The sequence below is a fragment of the Gallinula chloropus genome (genome assembly GCF_964237585.1).
Source record: "Gallinula chloropus genome assembly, chromosome: 1".
NCBI lineage: Eukaryota > Metazoa > Chordata > Aves > Gruiformes > Rallidae > Gallinula > Gallinula chloropus.
In genome coordinates this window covers 184,841,361-184,864,024 of record NC_140085.1, presented here as the reverse complement: position 1 = coordinate 184,864,024, position 22,664 = coordinate 184,841,361, and the positions used below count along the sequence as shown (strand labels likewise).

The 22,664-nt window shown below is 46.0% G+C and overlaps 1 protein-coding gene across 1 annotated transcript; it reads left to right on the top strand.

Moving 5' to 3' along the window:
• Positions 1 to 2,846: 2,846 nt before the first annotated feature.
• Positions 2,847 to 21,204, top strand: TMEM272 (transmembrane protein 272; the record flags this gene model as incomplete). The annotated part of the gene is made up of 4 exons (XM_084277766.1): positions 2,847 to 2,904; positions 9,948 to 10,007; positions 16,848 to 16,930; positions 20,842 to 21,204. The coding sequence occupies 4 exons, from the start codon at positions 2,847 to 2,849 to the stop codon at positions 21,202 to 21,204; spliced, it is 564 nt and encodes a 187-aa protein (XP_084133892.1).
• Positions 21,205 to 22,664: the final 1,460 nt, after the last annotated feature.

The following is a 22,664-nucleotide window of genomic DNA, read 5'->3' as shown; positions in this document are numbered from 1 at the left end:
ATGAGGTGGCTCTGCTGTGTCTGGGTCACAACCTGCTGCCCCAAAAAAACATCCTGCAAGGGGCTCAGGAGCTTTTTCCCTCCTCGCTGGCCCTTTTATCACAAGAGCAGGAAATGACCCCAGGGAAGCACTAATTGGAGGAGGTCTAGAAGTTGGCTTTGGCCTTTAACTTTTTGTCTAGTTGTGGCCGAGTTTTCAGTTTTTCATGTGAGTCTTTCAACTCATGAGCGAACCAGGAACAGACACTGTGTGGCAGGATGCCCCCCCAGCCCAGCTCTCCCAGTCTTCATGGTTCCCCACTTGCTGCTTCCTGACAGTTTCAGTGGTTGTTTCCCCTTTCCAGTGGGGAACAGCTTCGTTCCCCAGCTGCCTGGCTACTGGATTGCACTTTAGCACCCTCATGCATCTGCACACGGGAAAATACTCATCTTTAACACCCACGGCAGCTTCTGCAGAACCTCTGAAGGGCTGGGGGAACGGGGCAGCAGCCGCCTATCCAGCAAACACAATGAGGGCTTTGTCAGACTTGCAAGAGTCAAAGCCAACGTCTGAGGAGGGACTGAAACCATCGCCTGGCTTTGACGTGTTTGGTGTTTTGTGTGAACACGTTTTGTGTGCAGCCATCATGGATTTGTTTTCCCTCTCTCACCTGTTATTACTGCAGACACAGAGCGGTTTCGCAGTCGTTTCTGGGCTCCATCACTAGATGGTGACATGATCCCAGATACCAAGTCCTGCTTCAGTTGCTATTTTTTTCCTTTTAGTGTAAAGTAACAGAAAATTTAGGAAAAAATGTATGCTTTACTCTCTGCTTATGGAAATGCAGCAATCCAAGCCACACTGATTCTGCTCAAGATAATTTGGTGGTCAACTAACTTTTAGTATGGCATTGGTTTTGTTACTTCAGTTTCTCTAAGAATTACTGCCGTAAAAGTAGTTCCAGTCATGAATGTTTATATAAAGACTAATATTGCTGATCTCTGCATAATTTAGAACATATTTAAAAGCAGCCAATGGCAGACTCAAAATGATTGCCTGGTGGTGCACTTTCTAGGAACAAATCTGCACCAGAATCTTTGAAGTTTAATATTAATGTGTTGTTTTGCTGTGGAAACTACCACTTTCCCCTCCTCCTTCCGTTTTTCCCTGAGCATACAACAACCTTCATTCCCTTCCTTGAAATGCTTGTCTATAAATGCAGCCCAAAGGCACAGTATTTGTCCTTCTGAGGAAGGTTGGGTGGCTGGGATGAGCAGCAGGCACTCCCCAGAGGTCAGACACTCATATGTAATCTCCATTGCAGCCCATCGTTCAGTATTGATGGAGATGTCCACTGGGGTTTGCCAGGCTTCTTACAGCAGTAGCACCCATCAGATGAGGCTTGTAGCATGGTGTGAAGATGAGGGTGGGAGACCTAAATTGGTAAGATGCCTGATGTGCTGGGTGTGCACTAGAAACCTGGAAATATATGTTGGTGGCTGGCTGCTACACACAAGTATCTTATCAGTGGGATGTCAGCAAACCTCAATCCCTGTGACTTGCTTGGCTGCTCACTGACAGGCAAAGCCAGACCTGCCTCTATCTCTGCCAGGAAACAAAAACTGCAACACCAATGTGCAAGGAGCAAACCCCATCCCATTCCTCATGGCAGCAGTGTCCTGTGCTCCTGCAGCTCCTGGGTCTCTTGGGAGAGCAGGCTCCCAGGAGACTCTGCTCAGCCATGTCTGGTAGGGCTTGGGCAGGCTACGGAGAGGATATGGCCACATATCAGCTGGGTGGTACCAATCAATGCATCTGGGACCCTGTGGTCCCCAGTAGGCTCTGGGCCAGGTTGGGCTCAGCGCTGCATGATGAGAAATCCCACTGGGGTGGGTTTCATGACAGCTTAGAAGAGAACGGGGCTAAGCTTAAAATACCACTTTTAAATCATTAGGAAGTGGAAAGAGACTAATTTGAAGTATGTGAAGAAATGCAGCTTCCCCCCTCCCAGCCTCCTCCACACACCCCTTCATCTGTCAGTGTTGGTGACAGGCCGGTGGTGACCCTGGCCAGAGGCTGAGGCTTGGAGCGAGTGTGTGTGTGTGTGTGTGTGTGTGTGTGTGTGTGTGTGTGTGTGTGCACACGTGTGTGTGTGTGTGCACACGTGTGTGTGTGAGCTTTCCACGCTCCCATCGGGCTGGATGCTACTTAACTGCCTGGCGCTGCCTGCTGCCCAGGCCTTGGACGCCTGGCTGCTTGCTCATCCCTCACCTCACCTCATAAAAATCCTTCCTTACAAAGAGTCACTTTCTAATCCAGCCACTTTTTTTTTTTCCTTTTAATCAAAGGCATCTTGTTCTGGGCTCCCTGTGGTTTGCAGTTCTCATTCTGTATTCCTCCTCAGAGCTCTGCTCCATCTTAAAACTCTTTTCCTTCCCTCTCCTCCCCTTTTCTTTAATTTTTGCTCTCCAAACCGCTTTAGCAGAGGCCTGTGTGGTGAACCATACCCCTTTCACTGGGCTTTCTCATAACAGCTAAATATATTTTGTCCTGCCCCCACCCCAACCAAAGTCAGGACAGAATCTTGTATAGTTTTCAGGAAGTCAGCGCTAATTATTAGTATTAATTAATACTTCTTCCCCAGCCTTCCTGTGGCCTCAAAGCTTTAACCCCTCCAGCAAGCAAGCACAAAGCTACTGGAAAGGCCCCGGGGCACACCACGCTGGCGGGTGCTGTCTGGATTTGGTGTTTTTTGAGGGTAGTGAGAGCCTGCCAAAGTGTGGGAGTGACTCTGAGTAAGTTAAAGACAGTTTCCTTAACCATATTCGTTTCTGTATCCTCGCAGACACCCCAAAAGGCTCTTCACAATGACTGCCGGCCTGGAGAAAGCCTGCCACCGGTGCATATCCAAAATCGCCAGCAATGGTAAGGCAGTTCTGGTAGTAATCCCCTTCGGTGTTTAAGCAGCCCGGTCACTAAGCCAGCTACATAAAGGAATTATGATGATATCAAGTCTCACCTGAATCTCCCACTGAAGGTTCCTTCCCTTCTTACTGAGGTATTTCCTTTCCTAGGCAATTTTGGGTGCTGGCAGAGAGCACAATGGTAACTCTATCCTGACAGTGCCCGCCTGCCGCAGTGTTTGGATTAGAGCAGACCAGTGTACAGTTTCAAACAGAACCAAATACCACCAAGTACCTAAATATGGCCTGCAGCAGCATCAACCTAAGCAAATCCGTTTGTTTCCTGCCTCAAATGGTACCTTCCATGCAGCCCAGCAGAAGTATCTGCAGGGAAACCCAGCTGGTAAAGCATGGTGCAGCCACCTGGGAACAAAATCCTGCAGGAGCGGCTCCTGCAAAGCAAAACTGCCATCACGACAGCCACTGTGGGTACTGGTTGCTCTCACAGGCAGCCACGTGTTGTAGGAAACATCAGTTATCTGAACTGAGGTCTTCTGCACAACAGTCTGGCTGGGCTCACTCAGGCTTTAAAGCTACTGGTTTGGCCCACGTGGAGGGGTGCAATGAGCTGACAGGTCCTGGGCTGGGGGAACAGGATGGTTCTTGCTCTTTGATGAGCAACGCAGCAGAAAGCTGACCTGGGCTGGGACCCTGCAAACAACGTGGGGAGGCACAGGAGATACACGCTTCAGGGGTGGGTTTTTGTGAGACCAGGGAAGCAGTGTTGTTGGTAGGGCTTTAAAGCAGCTTTCTCCTGCTAATTGCTTCTTCTTGCTCTGAGTTGCAAGTGCCTTTTGCTTTTACTTCTGGGCAGTAGCAATTCCTAATTCCCCTCAAATGCAAGGAGAAGAAAACCCCTTGACCACTCACTGTAACGGATGCTTCACCCACACTAATTGCTGCATTTGCCAGTCTAGGGTTGTTACCCTGGGGTCTTTTATATTTCTGCTTTTGGCTTCACTTGAAAGGCTCTCAAAGTTCAGAACAAACTTCTATTAATCATTAAGCCCTTTAGCTCCTTGCTGCCTTACAGACCTTCAGAGAAAACCAAGCCAGAGGGGCAGACAGAGGACATTTTCCTGTCCCACTTGTTTGTGCTCCTCATTGACAAAGGAGGGCTGGGGAGCGATGAATGCCAAGGGGTGCAGAGCATGTGGTGCTCTCACTACACTCCAACAAGCCCCCCACGAGCAGGACCAGGCTGGTGTGTGCTCCTCCTCCTCCTCACACCCTGCAGAAAGGACATGCAGGGGGAAACTGGGTCTGTTGGTGAACATCACCGTTAAAAAAAAAGCCAAAGTGGGATTTTCTCTGATTTTTTGTTCCTACTGGTTACAAGCAAAATGTCACTGTTCCCTGTGGGTGTTACATTGCCACTGGAACTTTAATGATGAAGGAGAAAATAAATGATCTTTCTGGAAATTTCTGAAAGAAAGGGATTAGTTCTGACGTCATCTATGCTCTCGTACACCAGGAGCACCATCTTGGGTACCCACAAAGTTACCCATGAGTAAGGCAACTCAGAAATACCATTCCAGGGAACTTGCTGTCTTTAGGTTTTCATTATATTTAAGTTCAGCTTCAGCTATGGATCAGATGGTGCGTCCAAAATTGATTTTCTGTTCATTAAAATGCAAGCCCTCCTGAAGTGCAGTGACACTTAATTTCACTTTTTCTCATCATCCTGTGCATATTTTTCAAAGACCATTTCAGCACAGCCCCATATTTGTATCTATGGTCTTCTGATATTTGAGTGACTCCAAAGAGTCAACCTACCTGTGCAGCATCATTTAAATTCTTTTCATATTTTTTTTGTACAGAAATTTAAGTTCAGAGCATTAGGGCAGTCCTTAATTAACTGACACCCCCCACCCAATATAATAATAATAATAATAATAATAATAATAATAATAATAATAATAATAATAATAATAATAATAATAATAATAATAATAATAATAATAATAATAATAATAATAATTTTTAAAAAGGCTAATCCACTACCCTAAGTCTATTGAAAAGCAAACTGGTGGCTTTGCTTTAAAAGTTCAACTGTCATCCCTGCAGCACTGGAACCACTAAACCATCTCCTGAAATTCCTCATCTACCTGTTTTTTGAACAGCCCCAGAGACAGCGACTCCACCACTTCCTTGGGCAGCCTGGTCCATTTGTCACACTTCCCCTGCCTCCTACAGTGGCTTTGCACTGGGACTGGAGTCCTCCATGGGAATGGATGCTCCTTATACTGAATTCTCTGGTTGATGACTACCTAGTTTGGTCAAGGGATTAAATCTTCCCAGGGATGGGGTTCCTGCCATTCATCCCAAGGGACTATTCCATCAATAGATCTCCTTGCTGCGGCACTTAGCCTCATGGACAGAGCAATCTTTGTTTCTGCACAAGTTTGTCTCATGTCTCTACCTTCAGAGCTCTTTTGGAACACTCAGAGGTCCTTTTTTGAGTGCTCAAACCTTGGTGTCATTTTCTCTCATTTGGCTGTGTCTAGCTAAGCTGAACAGATTTAATCCTTGTCCTTCAAAGTTAGTTCATTGAAGTCTTTTCTGTGCATCCCATCCGATGTGGTGACATTGTCCTGCCACTGAAAAACCCAGAAAGAGATGCACCATCCACAATTATGAAGCCCGTGGGCAGTCTTGTCCCCAGTCTGTGAAACATATGGCCTTGCTGGAGCTGGATCCCCAGAGAGATCCACTGAGACTTGCTCTGCCACAGCTGCACCCACCCACACTGCATCCTTTCATTTACCCAAGTCCCTGTCAGTACTGTAGGGGATACCTGCAGGTACTGTGATGGAATAAAATAAAATAAAATAAAATAAAATAAAATAAAATAAAATAAAATAAAATAAAATAAAATATCCACTACTCATCTGCACTTCAGCAGTGTCCATGCTGCTGTACAGCACACCATGACACTACTTGCTAAGCTCGGGCACTATCATCTGCATCTCTCCTGGGACCAAGCCAAATGACACGAATTTCATCCCATCCAGACTGCTGAGAGCCAGCCCCCTTCAAAGCAACATTTCCACAAGGCATCCGAAGGGAATCCTGTAAGTTTGCACACAGAGTTTTGCTCATCAGCTTGCTCATGCAGGTAAATCCTAGGGTAACTTCAGAATTTGTTTGGAAGCTGGTAGCATCCCACTTAAAAAAAAAAAAAAAGCAAGCAAAAACAACACTTCCTTTTTTTATCAGGATCCTGACAGGCTACATAAAACCCAGCAGAGTGATGGTAATGTACACAACACTTGATTTATTACTGTATTTATTATCAGAGAGCTTGCCACACACTCTACTGAGTAGGTTGCACTACAGCTGTATTAACATACTACCTGAGAAGAGTGGGTAGGCTGAGATTTACACTCATAAATCACTTCTGAAAATCCCATGAGGACTCTTCTTACCTGAAAAGAAAGAAACTTTTCTCTATCTTCAAAGTAAACAGGGACAGCCTGAGTTGATTTGAGACTCCCAAGTGTTTGGAAAAACCACAGCAGCAAAATAGAGCCTTCGGAGCCCAAAGGTGAATTGGTGTCACATCCAACACTGCTTCCAGATCCATCCCACATGCCAGAGAACTCATCTGCTGTGTGCCCTGAGGCAAGGCACATAATTGGGGATGAAGAGCAAGGGAGTAGTAGAGGGAGAGGAGGTGAGCTGCAGTGCAGGGACGTGACTGTGAAAGGTGTAATGGCTCTGGCATCAGACAGGCATACAACCACAATGTTAACAGTGATTTCAAGTTCATTTTCTTCTGTGGGAAAACCCTAGCAGGAGTACCTCAGCTAAATAGCAGATTTATATTAGCTGAGCATCCTGCTGGGCAGGAGGCACAAAATTTGCACCCACTGCTCTGATGTTTGTGCCAACAGATTTCAGAGAATGAGCAAAATGTACAGCCACTGGCTCTCCTCTTCCTCTGCTGGGACCCTAGACATGAGCTCTTCCCTTCACCCATTTCCCAGCATGTTAGGACTTGCTCGCTAATGCTGCCCAAAGCAGGACTTCACTGGTGCCCCTGATGGTACAGAGCAGGGGGATCTCCTGCCTGGTGCCCTGACACCAGCTCCACGGAACAGATGTCCTTCTGAGCCATGCCTGGAAACACTTCCTTCACCCTGCTGTGTTTTCAGAGACTGCCAGCCCTTTTTTTTGCTTCTTCTTTCTCACAACGGGTCGAGCAGCTTCTCTCACCAGCCTGTGAGGCGGTATCACCGGCTTCAAAGCGTCACACATGAAACCTCAGGGAGAGCGACATCCTCTGCAGAGCGGTGCTACCCTGCGGCAAGCGCCGATTTCCCGAGCAATCTCTCTGCGGACCAGGACGGGGCAGCACAACCCAAACAAATCCAAGCCGGAGCCCGCCTGTGTCCCGGCTGAGCAGCCTTTCCGTGAAAACCCCACGCGTTGCAGGGCAGGGAAGGCAGTCAGGGAGAGAGCTGAGAGCGGCTGCGGAGCCCTGCCAGTTGTGTAGCCAATTGTTGAGAGTCGCACTTTGTTAAACACGGATCTGGAAGCCTTCCCAGACTACGCATCTGCCCCTCCAATTCAAGACCTAAGAGGCTGTAGCTGAATGGGGAGATAATGAGTAAATACATTCCCAGCGACTGCTTTGGGAGGGGAATTAATGAACCATTATCTTTTACTCTTGAGCTCTGAGTAGTCCCTACCTCCCATTTCTCCCCTCCAAAATCAAACTCTGGGGTATATGCGAGACACAAGCAAACACAGACACACCTGTGTGCCAGGCACACACCCCCAAACACGTGTGGGCCTTTTAGGGCACTCCCTGCAGGGGGTCAGGCAGACCATACGCTGCACGATTAAGAAATATCAGGATGCCTCCTCCTACCAGGCTCCTGAGCACTCGCTCGCACAGCAGCAAGGGCAGAAACAGGAGGTGGCTGTGAAACCGCAGGCAGAGGGGTGATGCTGCTGCTCTGAGAGCTGCGCTACGATGACAAGACTTTTTGGCAACACCAGGCGGTCAGCACGACTGCTGCAGACCTGAACCGAGCTCATGTGGGTACCAGCTAAACGAGACAGCAGGGCTGCAGGCACTGCTTGCAGGTGATGTTCGCAGGTGCATTGAAAGCCCAACTCAGCTACAACAGCATCGCTTCTGAATACGAAAATAATAGCCTAGATAATGTAACAGCAAGGGGAACTAGCATGAAATGTGACATGTGGTGAAAAGGGAGGCTCTAGGTTGAGTTGTTCTAATGAGAGGCTGTCAGTGTTTGAAAGAGCTTAGTCAAGTGTAGGACACCATTCAAGCAGAGGAAGAAGAATTATACTGTGCAGCATTCAAGAGATAGGAGAGCCTGAGCAAAAATGTGTGTCTGTGAGAGAGAGAAAGAGAGAGACTGGCCGATGGGGAGAGGAGGAGGGGGTGGCACAAAGGAACAGAAGTGCTTTCTTCAGCTCAAAATATCTCCAGTCTCTACCAATTCATAGAGATAACAAACGCGCTGCTTCTGAGAAAGAAAGATGTCTCTCAAGTGCCGAAGTGTAGGATCCTCCTTCTCCGTGGAGAAAACACGAGCAGCGTGTGGGGGGTGGTGTGTTCCCATGAAAAGTGTCTGCGAGTCAGAAAGCCTGGTGGATCTGCCCTGAATTTTGATGCCGCTCCTATGTCCTCCATCCCAGCTTCTCCTCCTGTAAAATGGAGTCAATGATGCTTCCCTTTTTCTCTAAGGCACCCTGAGGGTGATGTTTTGGCAGTGCTGTGGAGTATCCCAGCATGTCATTGTGCGCAGGGTGCTGGCTGCGTCCCCGCTCCAGCATGGCAGGGAAGATGCCATTTGCCTTGCAGAGGTGGCAGTTCTCTGGCATGGAGAATTGTGTGACACAATTTGCCCAGGGAAGGGCTGGTCCCAAACCAACCCCAAATGCTTCCTCCAAGATTTTCTACTTGGAATCCTACTCCTTTTCTTACCCGTGCCCTTCTCGGGCCCTCTGCAGTGGACGCCTACCTCCACGCACTGTCCTTTGGCCTCCTTAGGCATCTACTTGCAGATGGAGCCATTTGCAGAAGCGCTCTGCAGGGATGCTCGCCACAGAATGTCCTCATTTCACTTTGCTCTCATTTCACAGGGCAGGGTTTTGCTTTAATATTGCCAAGTGTTCATGATTAGGCACAGAGGTGACAGCTCTTGTAAGGCAGGCTGCTCACACTGCTCGCGACGCTGTTGTCTCTCACTTTCTGCAAAGGTAAGCATTCATCCCTCTGTAGCGACAGGCTGTGCTGGGAAAATATCAGGGCTCAGATAGACAAGCAGCTCTCCTGGGAGTAACTAAGCACCTCAGATCCACTCATCTGTGGAAGCGGTCTATGTGTGTCCCCAAGAGCATCCTTCCACGTGGCTTAAGCGGATCAGTGACAAGTCCCACTCCTCGCAGCGGGGCTGCTGCCTTTGTGTGCATGAGCTGAGCTGGGGCAGGGAGCGAGGCCAGCCAGAAACTGTTCACATCTCTGAGAAGTTTATTTAGCTGTCAGTGAAAACTCAGTGGAATGAGTTTAAAGCTGCTATTTCCTCAGCAAACAGACACGGCTCATCAGTTGCCATGGATTAGCTGATGCAAAGTTACTTGTCACTGTGCAGTCACCTGGCAGTGGCTCTGAAGCTGATGCAGGCTGAGGCAGCAGTGACTGAGTCCTTGCCCTTGCAATAAGACAGCTAGAAGTAGTAGCAACAAAAAGCAGTTTGTGTCTCTCATTGCTCTTCCGCTGATACAAGGACTAACGATGTACAAGTTGAAAAACAGAAGCTTGAGCTCTGGGAGAGTGATAAACCACTTGCTGGTCCCATCAAGTCAAATGCTGCAGGATAAACAGGATATTCCCACCACATTGGGTGCACTGCATTTGTTGCAACACAGTTTTATGGGTAAGGAGCATCTGTAAAGAGCTGGATGGAACTGCAGGTCCCTACACTTCACCTAGCCCCAGTAACGCTGCTTTTCTTTTCTCGTTCACAGCATGCTTTATATTTGGGCTCCTTGCTTTCCTTGCCTTACCACTGTCCATGACTTTTACAGGTAAGCTGGCTAGTAAAGCAATGTAAAAATACAAACACCCTGGCACTGTGTGGGGCAGCTGAAGGCATCTAGTGGGAGAAAAGAGTCGGAAAACTTAATGAGTAAACCTGTGTGTTGGTGTTTTAGTTTCAAACAGAATCCCAGCCCATGCTGCATGGTGGGGAGGAAGTGGTGCTTGAGTTCTGACCTTATTTGTCTTCAATACCCCTCCAGTCAGTCTCATCTCAGTCTGGGGCGGGAGTCATGGTACTACAAGACCTTACAGATACATTTCTATACCTCACAAGGTTTGGGTTTCTTTAAATTTAACCATAGCTCTGAAGTTTCTGGTTGTGCACTGTTTGTTTTGGGTGCACTGCCCATTATTTCTTTTTGCCCTGGAGCTGCTGGCATGTTCTGAACCTCAGAGTGATATTAACTCACTTTTTTTACTGGTGTATTTACTTCAGCTCAATTGCTGCTCAGGCTACCAGCCCCTGGCAAAGGGCTGTGGGTGTTTTGGCTCTGTCTGTGGAAGCTCAGAATCCGACACATGGGAAGATTTCATTAATCAGAATCCCTCTGTATTAAGTGCACTGCAAAAGGCTCAGAAGTGCAGGGCTGGAAGGGAAGAGATCATCTAGGCTGTGATTTGTCCACCCTTTTTGAAAGTGAGACCTGTTTTTTTTGCTGATCTGCCTCTGTATAAACACCACCACTCCCACCCCCCACCCCAAAAGGCTGGATTTGCAAGTAGCATTTCATGATCAAATATTTGAGAAAGGAAAATCCTTTAAGCTGCAGAATTTTGTACATTTTTAAGCTGCATAGGGCTCTTCTTTCTTAACCATCCCCTTTTCTTCATCATTAGCATAGGTGGGGGTTTTCTTTCTTTTAAAAACCTGAGCATTTTCTAACACTTCATTGTTCTCTTTGGGCCCTTCGCATCCTCCACAGGGGTTGTGGCCCCTACTTGAGGAACATCGGTAGAGACAACAGCTCACCTCTGCTTTCAGGCAGGGCTGCATGTCCACGGCATCCCTGACAGATGTCTGACTTGCCCTTGCTCAAGGAAATTCCACGGCTTCCCAAGGAACCTATTTTAGCATTTTATTGCTCTCTCAGACAAAATATTTTTCCCCATATCCAACCTAAATCTTCCCTGTGGCAAATTAAACAGATTACAGCCTGTCCTACCCACTGTGGTCACAAAGATAGATTGGACACCAGCCTACCCAAGAGAATCTTTGAACTGTTTGAAGGTTGCTATTATAACCCTACTCCCCCCCCTTTTTTTTTCTAGACATCTCAAAACCCTACTTCTTTCAATCTGACCTCACAAGCCACTGTTTCTCTTAGGTTTCCTCTCCCTCTCCCTCTCCCTCTCCCTCTCCCTCTCCCTCTCCCTCTCCCTCTCCCTCTCCCTCTCCCTCTCCCTCTCCCTCTCCCTCTCCCTCTCCCTCTCCCTCTCCCTCTCCCTCTCCTCTCCTCTTTTTCCCCTTCCCTATTTTGCCTTCCTCCTTTGGCCTCTGGAGGTAACTATTTTTCCCCCCCTCAAAAAAAAAGGCCAAACACAGGACTCCAGCTGAGCCCTGAGGAATGAGCAGTGCAGAACAATCAGCTCCTCTGTTTAACATGCAGGATTCCTGTAAACACACCTCAGAATGAAAGATGCTCTCTGCATCAAGTTGCTGGATCCAATTTAGTCTATGGTGCATTGTAAGCCCAGATGGTTTTTGGCAGTGCTGCTCCCAATCAGACACTTCTCATTTTTTATTTACATTGAAGTTTTCTCTCCTATACACAGTGTCCAGCTGTATTGGCTGTTGTCTTGTAGATTTTGGGTGTCTTTTTCCAGTATATCCAGATCACTTTGAGTTGTAAGTCTTTCAGCCCTGAGGAGTCCTTACAATCATTACAGATGGGTATCCTTGAGAAGGCTGCTCACCTTCTGCCTCATTCATGAAAGATGCTGCAAATGAACTTTATCTGCAGATGCTGTGGGCAAGATGCATCCCACCTAGGTTCAGACTGAACACATCTGTGACCAAGCTGAGAGCCGTGTGTTGTCCTTGGAGTCAGTTAGGAGAAAGGGGCACTGCTGACTGTGAAAGCCCCATACCCTTTTTTAGGGATGAGGTTTTTAGAGATCTCATTAGGATGAGATGACTTTGAAGGGAGTGAGGACACCTCACCTGTCAGCATCTATAGTTGACCAAACCCAGAAAAACCTTTGTCCAGCTAAAGGCTGGTGCTGCTTCTTTGAGCTGGGGCCTTCCAAGTACCAGCAACGACCGGAGTAGGATTCTGATTAGGGCATCCTAATTAGGAATTAGGGAGTTCTAATGTGGGATTAAGGAGCAATTAGGAAGTAGGGAGATGGACCGTGCTGTTACATCTCAACAGTTAGGCTCTTGTGCTTATCCATGACTTAAAATTGCTATTTATCCCTTAAGAGGATTTCAGCTTTAGCTTTTCCCCAGGCTGAATATGCCTGAGCTGTGGAAGAGGGGTGGAAAGGTATAATTCAAAGTGTGGTACAGCTTGCACGTAGCTTGACAGCCAGCCTTCTGGAGATGAACCCAGGATTGGAATCTGACCACTCGTAAATGTGATTTCCTTGGAATATTCCATAATATCTTTAAGACCAGAGAGAAGTGGAAAGTGTAGGGTAAGATATTAGCCTGGAGCTCTGGGTATCTCCTGCATCAGATATAGAGCTTTTTTTTTTTTTCCCCAACTGACTGAAATTAAGAGATAATGTCATTGCAATATAGTATTGTCAGAGGATATTGGTTTCCTGCAGCTACATATCTGCAAAGGTTTTTTTAGTAAAATGAAATGTCAAGGAAAATGCAGATATTTAATATCCAAGCAAAAGCCTCTGATTTTCTGTTACCATGATCTCAGAAAGCAACTTGCTGATGTGCCTCCAGTCATTTTGGCTCTTGCTTTCTGCAGAGAAAAACTGTGAGATATTTTCAAATATTAACAAGCAAATTATAATAATATTTCTTAGAACAGGGACATGAATGATTATAGAAATATATTCATATTGCTATTAAATATATTTACATTTTATCTTTAAATTAACATGAAATGTTGTGTTATATTTATTATACCGGTAGCTCTGATAATAATTACACACTAGCATTATACACTTTTAATATTTGGTAGTACTTTAAATCACAGTATAGGTTAGACACATGAAGAGGACTCAGCGAATTTTCCAAGCTCCAGACTTGTGACATCATTTAAGCCACAAATTGTTTAGCAGCTTTCTAACTTTTGCTGCTGGAGATGATCTTTCCTTCCCCCTCATAACACTCCAAAAATAAGGAGAGCTATGGAAGGACCTCTGAAACCTTTTTCAAGGGGTTTTTCTTTTGTTTTGTTTCCAGGACAGTGAGGGATTGCTCCCAATAACACATTCTTGTACGTTGTCCAGACTACCTTTATACACAGTGTTCCCCAGGGGTAGCTAAATCACATTTGAAAGCTGATGACATAGTTTTCTCCATAGGCAGTCTAAATTTTCCCCTGTTCATATTTAACCCAGTGCTACTCCTCATGCTCATATCTACACCAAAGAATTCCTCAGCTCTCAAGTGCTCCCAATAGTTGTCTGAGGTCTATTCTCATAGTCCGGATCTTTATGTGGGGGCCAGTCTTGTTCTTTGAGGGCTGTTATTAACAAAACCTTTTTTCTTGCATTTCAGTCCTTCAGTCACTCACAGTTTCTGTGAGATTCCTCTTATTTTCTGATAAAATGGTACTCAGAAGCCCAGAAATGTAATTGTCAGGTAATTACTCTTCAGCATCTAGGTCCTGGAGTAAGGCCCGCTGTCCAGGACTGAGCAGAGGTCTGCACTGAGTGATGGCAGCTACAGTCATCCCTGGGAACAACTGAAAATGGCCTGGCATGTAGTGTCCTCTGGCTATTATTAGAAGGGAAGGTGGGGAGCAGGCACCAGACACCAGATTAGCCTTGCTGTAGAGCAGCTCTCCTTTATTGTGGAATGCACTTCAGCCATTTTCAGCTGACTGAGAAAAGCAAAGTAGCTGAAAGGAGGCCACTGTATTAGCTTTCATCTCATAGATGACCACAGGTCATAGGGACAGTTGGTTAGTAGTGACCTATTGTGGGCCATCCCACAACACTGCCCAAATCGGTGTCCTTAGGGAAGTGGGCATTGCTCACATCTTGGTCGTTGACACGGGCTCTTTCCACTTGGCTGGAGTCCGTGTCCTAGATCCCACTGCAGTTGTTCTGAGGTAGCCAAGAGGTAAAATGTGCAAGGACCTCTGCTTCCCCAAGCTTCCCATCTCCTTTTATTTTTCGTTTGGACACTGTGCAAGGTATTGGGTATCCTTGCTGTGCCTGATGGTCCAAAGGCTGCTGCCTTATTCATTTGGACTCATGCACTGGTCTGTGTCATAGTAAGGTTCAATTCCTCTTCACTCTAAACCACAGATCACCCTGGCTTGCAGGACACACTGAACTAGAAAAATAGATTTGATCTCTTATGGTCTATATATCTCATCATTAACAGCCAAAGGAGAACACGGCTGGTGTCCACAGGAAAGAAACGGTAGAACTGATGCTATTCTACTAGTTTTGGTGTTCCCAAACAAATCAGGCACATGCTGTGTGTGAATTGATTGGCACATGACGTGTGTGCCTAGATTTCACTGTAACAAGAGTCAATGGCCATCTGTCAACAGCATGTTCATGTTTCCTACTGACCCACAGTGCTGTACGTTTTGAGTTACTACTGCACTATCCCCTTTCACGTCCTTCTCTACTGTCATATCTGCCTGCAATATTCTCCCCAGAACTACAGAGTGGCACTGCCTGTCATTCACCTCCTTCCCAAGAGTAACGGCTGTCATGTTGCATATATGAAAGGACCCCAGAACAGATTTGTCAGGAAAACAGTATCATAGTTCCATTGAAAAAAATATTACATGTTTTCTTGATTAACTTTTTTTGGCCTCAACCCAAAATCTCAGTAATACAGTGGAAACAGCAAGTGCCTAGGTTCCTAAACTGAAATACATTCCCTGAGATCCCTGGCCAGCTGCTCTCATGGTAGGCTATTACAGGGTCAAGGACTCTGGAAACCCTGGCAGTTGCTTTCTGAAAATGATATAATTCTCGACTATTTCCCTGCTGACCACCCCTGTAAAGCTGGGAGTCAGAGCAGGTCTCAGTGTTACTTAGTGGCAAAATGGACAAAAAATTACAGCCTTGAAATAGGGGACAAAAAGGGACAAAGTCCAAATCCACCTACAGTCAGCCCCTTTCAGTTATGAGAAGGTTGTCAATAAATACTGAGTGTAGAAGGTTCCACTGGACTCCATAGCCCTTACACACAGCAGGCTGCAAAACACTGCCCAGTATCCTATGACTAATTTAAGATCCACAGCAACCAACCACAATCCAGAACACATTTATCATGCTATGCAAGGAACACAGGAGAAGTTCAGGACATCACCAATGTTCTTGACCAACAATAGCAGTGGCTTGGTGGTCAGGTTGACAAGATGAAGAGGATTACAGCTACAAAAAAAAGCAAAAAATACTCACTGTCACATCTTTCCCAATCCCTTCTGTTCAGTGTAGTTATGAGCATGAAGGCAAGACATTCCACCCAAAGCACAAAGACCAGCACATTGCTTTCAGCATCCTGCATCCATTTTTAATTCAAATCAAAATTTCTCCTTGAAATAAACAACTCATTGACTTACACAACAAGAATAAAACAGGAAATCCTTTCTGTCTTCAGCAGAAGCCCTTAAACATGGAATCAGTAGCAACAAAATTTTGGTGTAATGAACAATTTAAAATTGACTAAAGATGCCACTGTGTAGGTAGGAGGCTTGGGCAGGGGATTCGTCTCAGCTAACTTTAGATATCTAGAGCTGGCTGTCTAGATTCCTTGTATAGTCACAGAGAGAAAGAGGCACTTTCAGGGCCCAGCTCATCTGACCTATTTTAAATGCCTATCTTAAGATGAGATGAATTGAATTTTACAAGTGTCTATTCGTCCCTATTGACTATAAAGAGAGTCGAGGAAACTAGTTCAGATATGGATGCCTGCATTGCAGACATCTATATTTGGACAGATGAGTCTCACTGCCACAGACCAGTATCACAAGCTTCAGTGTCTACTGCCAGCAATATCCTTATATTGCCATACACTCCCTTAAAACTCACCCAGCTTTCTCTTTCTAGCAGTAGCTTTGAGGGTTGCCAGGATCCCCGGCTCCATAACAACCAATGCTTTTAGCCTCCAGCAACCCAAACAGCCTGGAAACTTGAGCTTCTGTGGTTCCCTGTCAGCTGCCTAGGAAGCGAAAAAGGTTCCAGGCGCTCCCACGGGTGCTGGCTCCCAAGCTTTGAGGCATCTGACTCAGGAACATGCCACACACAGGTGCCAATGAGCAGGGAAGACCTGAGAGAAGCTTATCAGAATTCCTTCTTTTCACAAATGGCTTCGATTTTCAATGAATTTTGTACTGCTGATGAAAATTTCCTGTCCAGCTCAGTCAATCGTTCATTTAACAAAGACTCAGTGGCTGAACCTAATGACCCGTGGACATGGCTCAGAGCCGTAATGCCAGAGAAACAGTAATGCTGTTGTTATCTTTGCTCTCTCCCTTCCTTCTCCTGCCTTTTGTTTGCTCTTGGCCCTCACTCCTGCAGTGGGAGGTGCAACTCCCATTTAATTCAGCCCCCATTTCAATAGATGCTGGGTCTAAGCACCACACTTCACCTACAGCATCTTTAGTTTTCACTGTACAGCTTGCTGCTCTATCTGATCACTTGAGATAACAAACATTATTTTTGCTGTTCAGGAATGAAGTTTTTGGAAGATTGCCCAGTTCAGCCACTAATTCCATTATATCTGTTGGTGGGCGGCGTGATTGGCAGCTTAAAGGTAATGTGTCTTCTATGTGTGAAAAATATTTTCTGTGACTAGACTTGGACATGCCAGTTAAGACATAACGATGGCTCCAGACAGTTATGTGCATGCAGTACTCAAGGGAGCTATCTGGGCTGAACTGTGCTTGTTCCAGCACCTAAAGCACCTACCAGTCAAGCGAGACACTAATGAGTTCAGCATTCAGCATTGTCCCACACATTGTGGTGTGACTTTCTCCTACTTCACAGCATCTGTGCTACCATGCTTACTGAGTGAAATGAGCACATAATGCAGATGCCTGTGGTAAATGGGGTCCTATTTTTACAAGCAGCCCTCCAAGCCTGTCAGACCTTTCATTTCAGACACACAGGCTGAACAAAAAGTGAGATTACTCCCCTAGTTTTGGGAATACTGTAAAACGATAGGTGTTTGTACATAGTCCTTCACAAGTTCAATTTACTCACACTTCAACCTGGCCAGAAGCAGTGACTATGCAGCAGCGTGGCTTCCTTCCAGAGTAAATATATCCTTGCCTCACAGCAGAGCTCATTAATTTAGGGGGGCAGTATTTTCTAACCACAGCTACCTGTCTTCTGTGGGACTGCCTGACAAGTAGAGACACCTCCATACCCATGTTGCAGCCTGGTCTCTATAATGCTGTAACTCTGCGCTGACATAGGATTAGGGATCACCTTGTTCTGACAGTCCCTTTGCGGGCTGGTTTAGTGGACTGCTAGTGGCACGGAGAGGCCTCACACCAGACTGCAGAGTTGCTGTAAGGCTCCTCAGCAGGATTAAACAAAACTGGGGTTTTGCTGCCCAGAGATGTTCCTGCCAAAGGAAGGAAAAGAGGCAGAGCTGAAGGGAAAGCTATGGTAAGCTGCTGCTGGGGCACGGAAGGGCATAAGAAGAGCAAGTGCTGCTGCTGGAGGGATCGTCTGTACTGGCAGCATTAGGTGTCCTGCAGAGCTAACGAGGGCAGCATCAAGCCCACCTTGCCAGGAGCCCTGCACCCAGAGCACACAGAGGAGGACTGGTGGGTTGTGGGCTAATGTTTGGGTACAAGCAGCTTGCCCTTTGAAAGGGAACCCACTAGACTCTGACTTGACAGCACTGCATATAGCACCCAGCAGACACGGCAGACAGGAGCTCACTACATTCACCTTGGCTAACGTTTCCAGCTCTATTTCTTTGCCAAGATAGAAAGAAGGGGGAAAGAATATTCCTTTGCAGGTCTCTGCATCCCCTGCACTCTTTCACATTGGTAACTAAACCCCAGTACATCAGTGGGGTATGAATCATTCCCCTGAGGACCTTTGGTCAGTAAGTAAATGGAGAAAAAGAGAAAGTGCTTAATCTTGTTATAAGGTTTTTGCTATGCTGTGAGTTCCACTGGCAAATGCTTAGTCATTTGATCACACCAGTGGACTTATCTGTATAATCAAAGGTTCATTTAATAATAATTTAGAAAAGATTAGAGCAGAATTGAAAGGAAATTTTCATGCTAATGAACTGAAGCCCTCATCAAAAACATTGACTGTTTCTTAGCTATTTCTGGTTTAAAGTCAGTTTTTCACACCCTACATACGACGGTAAGTGGGTCAGTTAATGTTCCTGCTGATGTCAAATAATGGCTTGAATTTGGCTTCAGCTGACAGCAGGACTGTGTATTTCACAGTCTGGCAGTACATTTAGTCAGCATTCGATTGGCCTAACTCTTGTGTCACTTCATAGAGCTTGAGCTGTAGCCAAATTCTACCAGTTTCAACTCTGCCCTCTGTTCTTTTCCTCAGACTGCACTGACTTCACTGAGCAGTACATTTGCTTGACCTCTGAGAGTTAAAAGGTCAGAGGACAAAGGATGAAGTCTGACTGACTGCTGTCCTGTGATGGACATCATTTAATGGCAAGCCATTCAGGCCCAGATCTCTGCAGGCTTTAGGCTCCTCATCTTGTTTCTCTGCCACTTCTAGTCTTTTAAAAGGCAATGATAATCTACAGATGTTCACCAAGGCAACCAAACCATTCTACACTGTCCAGAGAGGCCTGCTGAATTCATGTCACACTGCTCCATAAATGTATATTCAGCAGTTGTGAGCAACTGCCAGAATTAGCTTCAGGCACGGTTTGGCAACTCAATACGCACAAGAAATAAATGCACTTTCCTGGAACCTGTTAGATACAGTTGAGACCCATAAATCCACCTGGGAGGTTTCTCTGACTTCCCCAAAACCAATGCTCATCTGCCATTTGACCCCATTCCTATTGCTGAGCTTGGTCACGCTTGAGGACAGGCAGCTGCCTATGTGCTGAGTTCGCCTCAAAACTAAGGAGCTGCACAGAGCTTCAGGTCAAGCCACAGGTCTCCATGCAGAAACCTCAGAACCACTGGCCAGGTAGGTTTATCCCTCCTGTGGGTCACGAGTCTACCTAAAATAAATGAGAAGATGCTCTGCTGGTTTTAATGAGCCTGCCAGTTTGAGAGCTCAGCTGGATTGTGAGACATCCAGTGGAGACACAATTTTTTTCTGATATTGGTGCTGGGACTTTAATCTGTTTCCCACAGACTGATACCAACTTCTGGGCTAGAAAACTAGCTGGTTTTGTAAACAAACATTTAATCCTTTATATGTAATTGAACAGGGAAGAGCAAGAGAATCCTCTTCTCAGGATGTCCTGGATCCTCTTGGTAAGCCTTGCCTCTAGAGAACAGGGCACATGGACAAAAGCTGAACCAGGCAGAACATATACACAAATGGGTTTACTTTTGCTCGTGTTTTCACTGTTACTCATTGTCTGCAGGAGAAGGGACAGTGTAAAGGGAGGGCTGCTCCTCTCTCTCATTTCTAACAGAAAAATGAGCATGGAATAAAACTGTGGGAAAGGGAACATGGCTGAGAATGCCTGCTTGGACAGTACATACCTCTCCATGGTCACTTACAAATCCACACTTTTTACCTTTCCCTCCGAATTTTACCCCTGATTGGCCAACTTCCTGCTCAGTTGGTTTCTTAGAGTCCCTTTCCCAAAGGGACTGAGTCCCCACCAAAGGGAGTTACAATTAGAATCTAGTGTCTTGAGGACTGGGCCAAGTGTTTCAGCTGTAGTAAAATAACACAAGTTACACAATGTTGGCCCAAATTCATGTTGCACCCTGTATATACCTCTCATATGAATCTACCAAAATTAAGAAAGTAATTTAGGGGACAGAAATTTGAAAACTTCTCTGCGCTGCAGTCAACCTACCCACAGACTTTGTATCGCCAAGACTAAACTAGAAATCTTCTAAGCAATGCTGATGGGTCCTGCTGAGTTTCCCTGTAGATCCGACCTTCCAAACCTCACAGTCTTGTGGTACATCACCTATTTCTCTACTGGTTTGGATGGAAAGCAGGAATGGAGCAATCTGAGAAAACTACACTTGATTGAAAAAAACTCGACAGTTTCATCCAAGTTTCTGAAGCAATTTACTTGAGGTCAAATTCTAGATACTTCATAATTTTATTTAAACTGATTCACCTTTATAGCCATGGAAAATAGAGTAAGGAGAGACAAAACCACCCACTACAAGGCAGGAACTACTCCAGTCATTTAGCAGTTACTCTGATCTGTTCTTAAAAGTCTCCAACGTAGGAGCTGCTGCCATCTCCCTCCACAATCTGTTCTCATGCCTTTCCATCCTTACCACTGGCAAGTTTTTTTTCCAATGTCTGGCCTAAATCTCAATGGTGAATAAACTCCAGGGGAAAAAAACAAAAAAGCATTATTTTATGCAGGTTCTGCCCCATTTGCAACTCCTCAGCTTTCTCATACATGACTTTCCCACACCCAATTTTAAATTGTCCCAAAGGCTGGCAGTGGCCAGAAGGTGTTCAGACTTTCCACAGCCAGTTTATGTATTGCTTTTTCTCCCCCAATGCCTCCAGGTGACTCTCCTGCTGTACGACTCCACCAGGATGAGGCAGCTGCTTTCCAAGTCTGTTGTGATTGATGATGATGATGACGACGAATATCCCTGGAGGCAGAATGCTCACAAGTACTACATCCATCTAACCCTCAGCCTTTTCCTCTTTCTCTGGTTCATTCTTGGGAACTACTGGGTTTTTTCTGTGTACCTGCCAAATTTCATCCCACCTTTCCATCAGCCTCAGGATTACTGTGACAAAACCCTGTACATTTTTGCTGTTGGTGTTCTCGTTATTAGCCATACTGTTCTCTTTCTCCTTATCTTTTGTAGCTGCTGTATATATTGTTTTTCCAGGCAAAGATACTCTTCTGAAGAAGACTAACTGCCACATAAATAAAGCCCCAGATGTTTCAGAAAGTGTGTACAACGAAGAACAGGCAATAATTCACCCTTGTGTACATCTTTGTTGTACTATATATATGTATGATAGCAGTCAACTGCAAGAGGAAATTGTAAAATACAGTACCCATCTGGAAATAGCTATGCTGGAATACTGTAGAGTCAATGTAAAATTGCTGCTACAGATGCCAGGGTGCACTCTTGCTGACTTCTACATCCCTTTTTTAACTCTTGGGTATTCTATATGGAGTAAGCGCTTGCAGATGGTAAACTCCTTGAAAACCAGATCTTATTATGTTGTTTCAGCATAGTACATCTTTGTTTATAAAAGTAGCCATGTTGTCCTCTTCCTTGGGATCTGAACATCTCTGTAGGCCTGCTGAGGTATGATACTGTCCCTGCATTACAGATGAGGGAGGTGAGATAAAGGGCTGTGTTCGGACAACCTTGCATGGTGCATAGACTTTGACACTAATTTAGATGCTCACTAGAGAGGTATTCAGGCCACTGTTAAACCAGCCAGGAAGTAGATATAATAGCAATCAAGCATGTATAAAAGTCAGCCTGACTATCACTGAATAACAGAATGGTTTGGATTGGAAGAGACCTCAAAGATCATGTAGTCCCAACACCCTGCCGTGGGCAGGGACACCCTCCACTAGGCTGGGTGCCCAAAGCCCCATCCAACCTGGCTTTGAACACTGCCAGGGAGGGGGCAGCCACAGCTTCTCTGGGCAACCTGTACCAGGGACTCACTGCCCTCACAGGGAAGAATTTCCTCCTAGTATCTAACCTAAACCTACCTTCTTTCAGCTTACACCCATTACCCCTTGTCCTGTCACTGTACTACCTGATAAACAGTCCCTCTTCAGCTCTCCTGTAGGCCCCTTCAGGTACTGGGAGACTGCTATAAGGTTTCCCTGGAGCCTTCTCTTCTCCAGGCAGAACAAGCCAAAGTCCCTTAGCCTGTCTTCATAGGAGAGGTGCTCCAGCCCTCTGATCATCTTTGTATCCCACCTCTGGACTCTCTCCAACAGCTCCATGTCATTCATGCACTGAGGGACCCCAGAGCTGGACACAGTACTTTAGGTAAGGTATTGTGAGAAGAGAGGGGCAGAATCACCTCCCTTGACCTGGTGGTCACTTTGGTTTTCATGTAGCCCAGGATACGGTTGGCTTTGCACCAATCAGTATTCCCAAGTTCTTCACCTCAGGGCTGCTCAAAATCTATTCTTTGCCCAGCCTTTAGTTGCATTTAGGATTGTGATGACCCACGAGCACAGCCTTGCACCTGGCCTTGTTGAGCTTCACGTAGTTCAACAGGGCCACCTCTCAAGCCTGTTTAGGTCCCTCTGGATGGCATCCCTTCTCTCCAGCATGTCAACTGCACCACACAGCTTGGTGTCACTGGCAAACTTGATGAGGGTGCACTCGATCCCACTG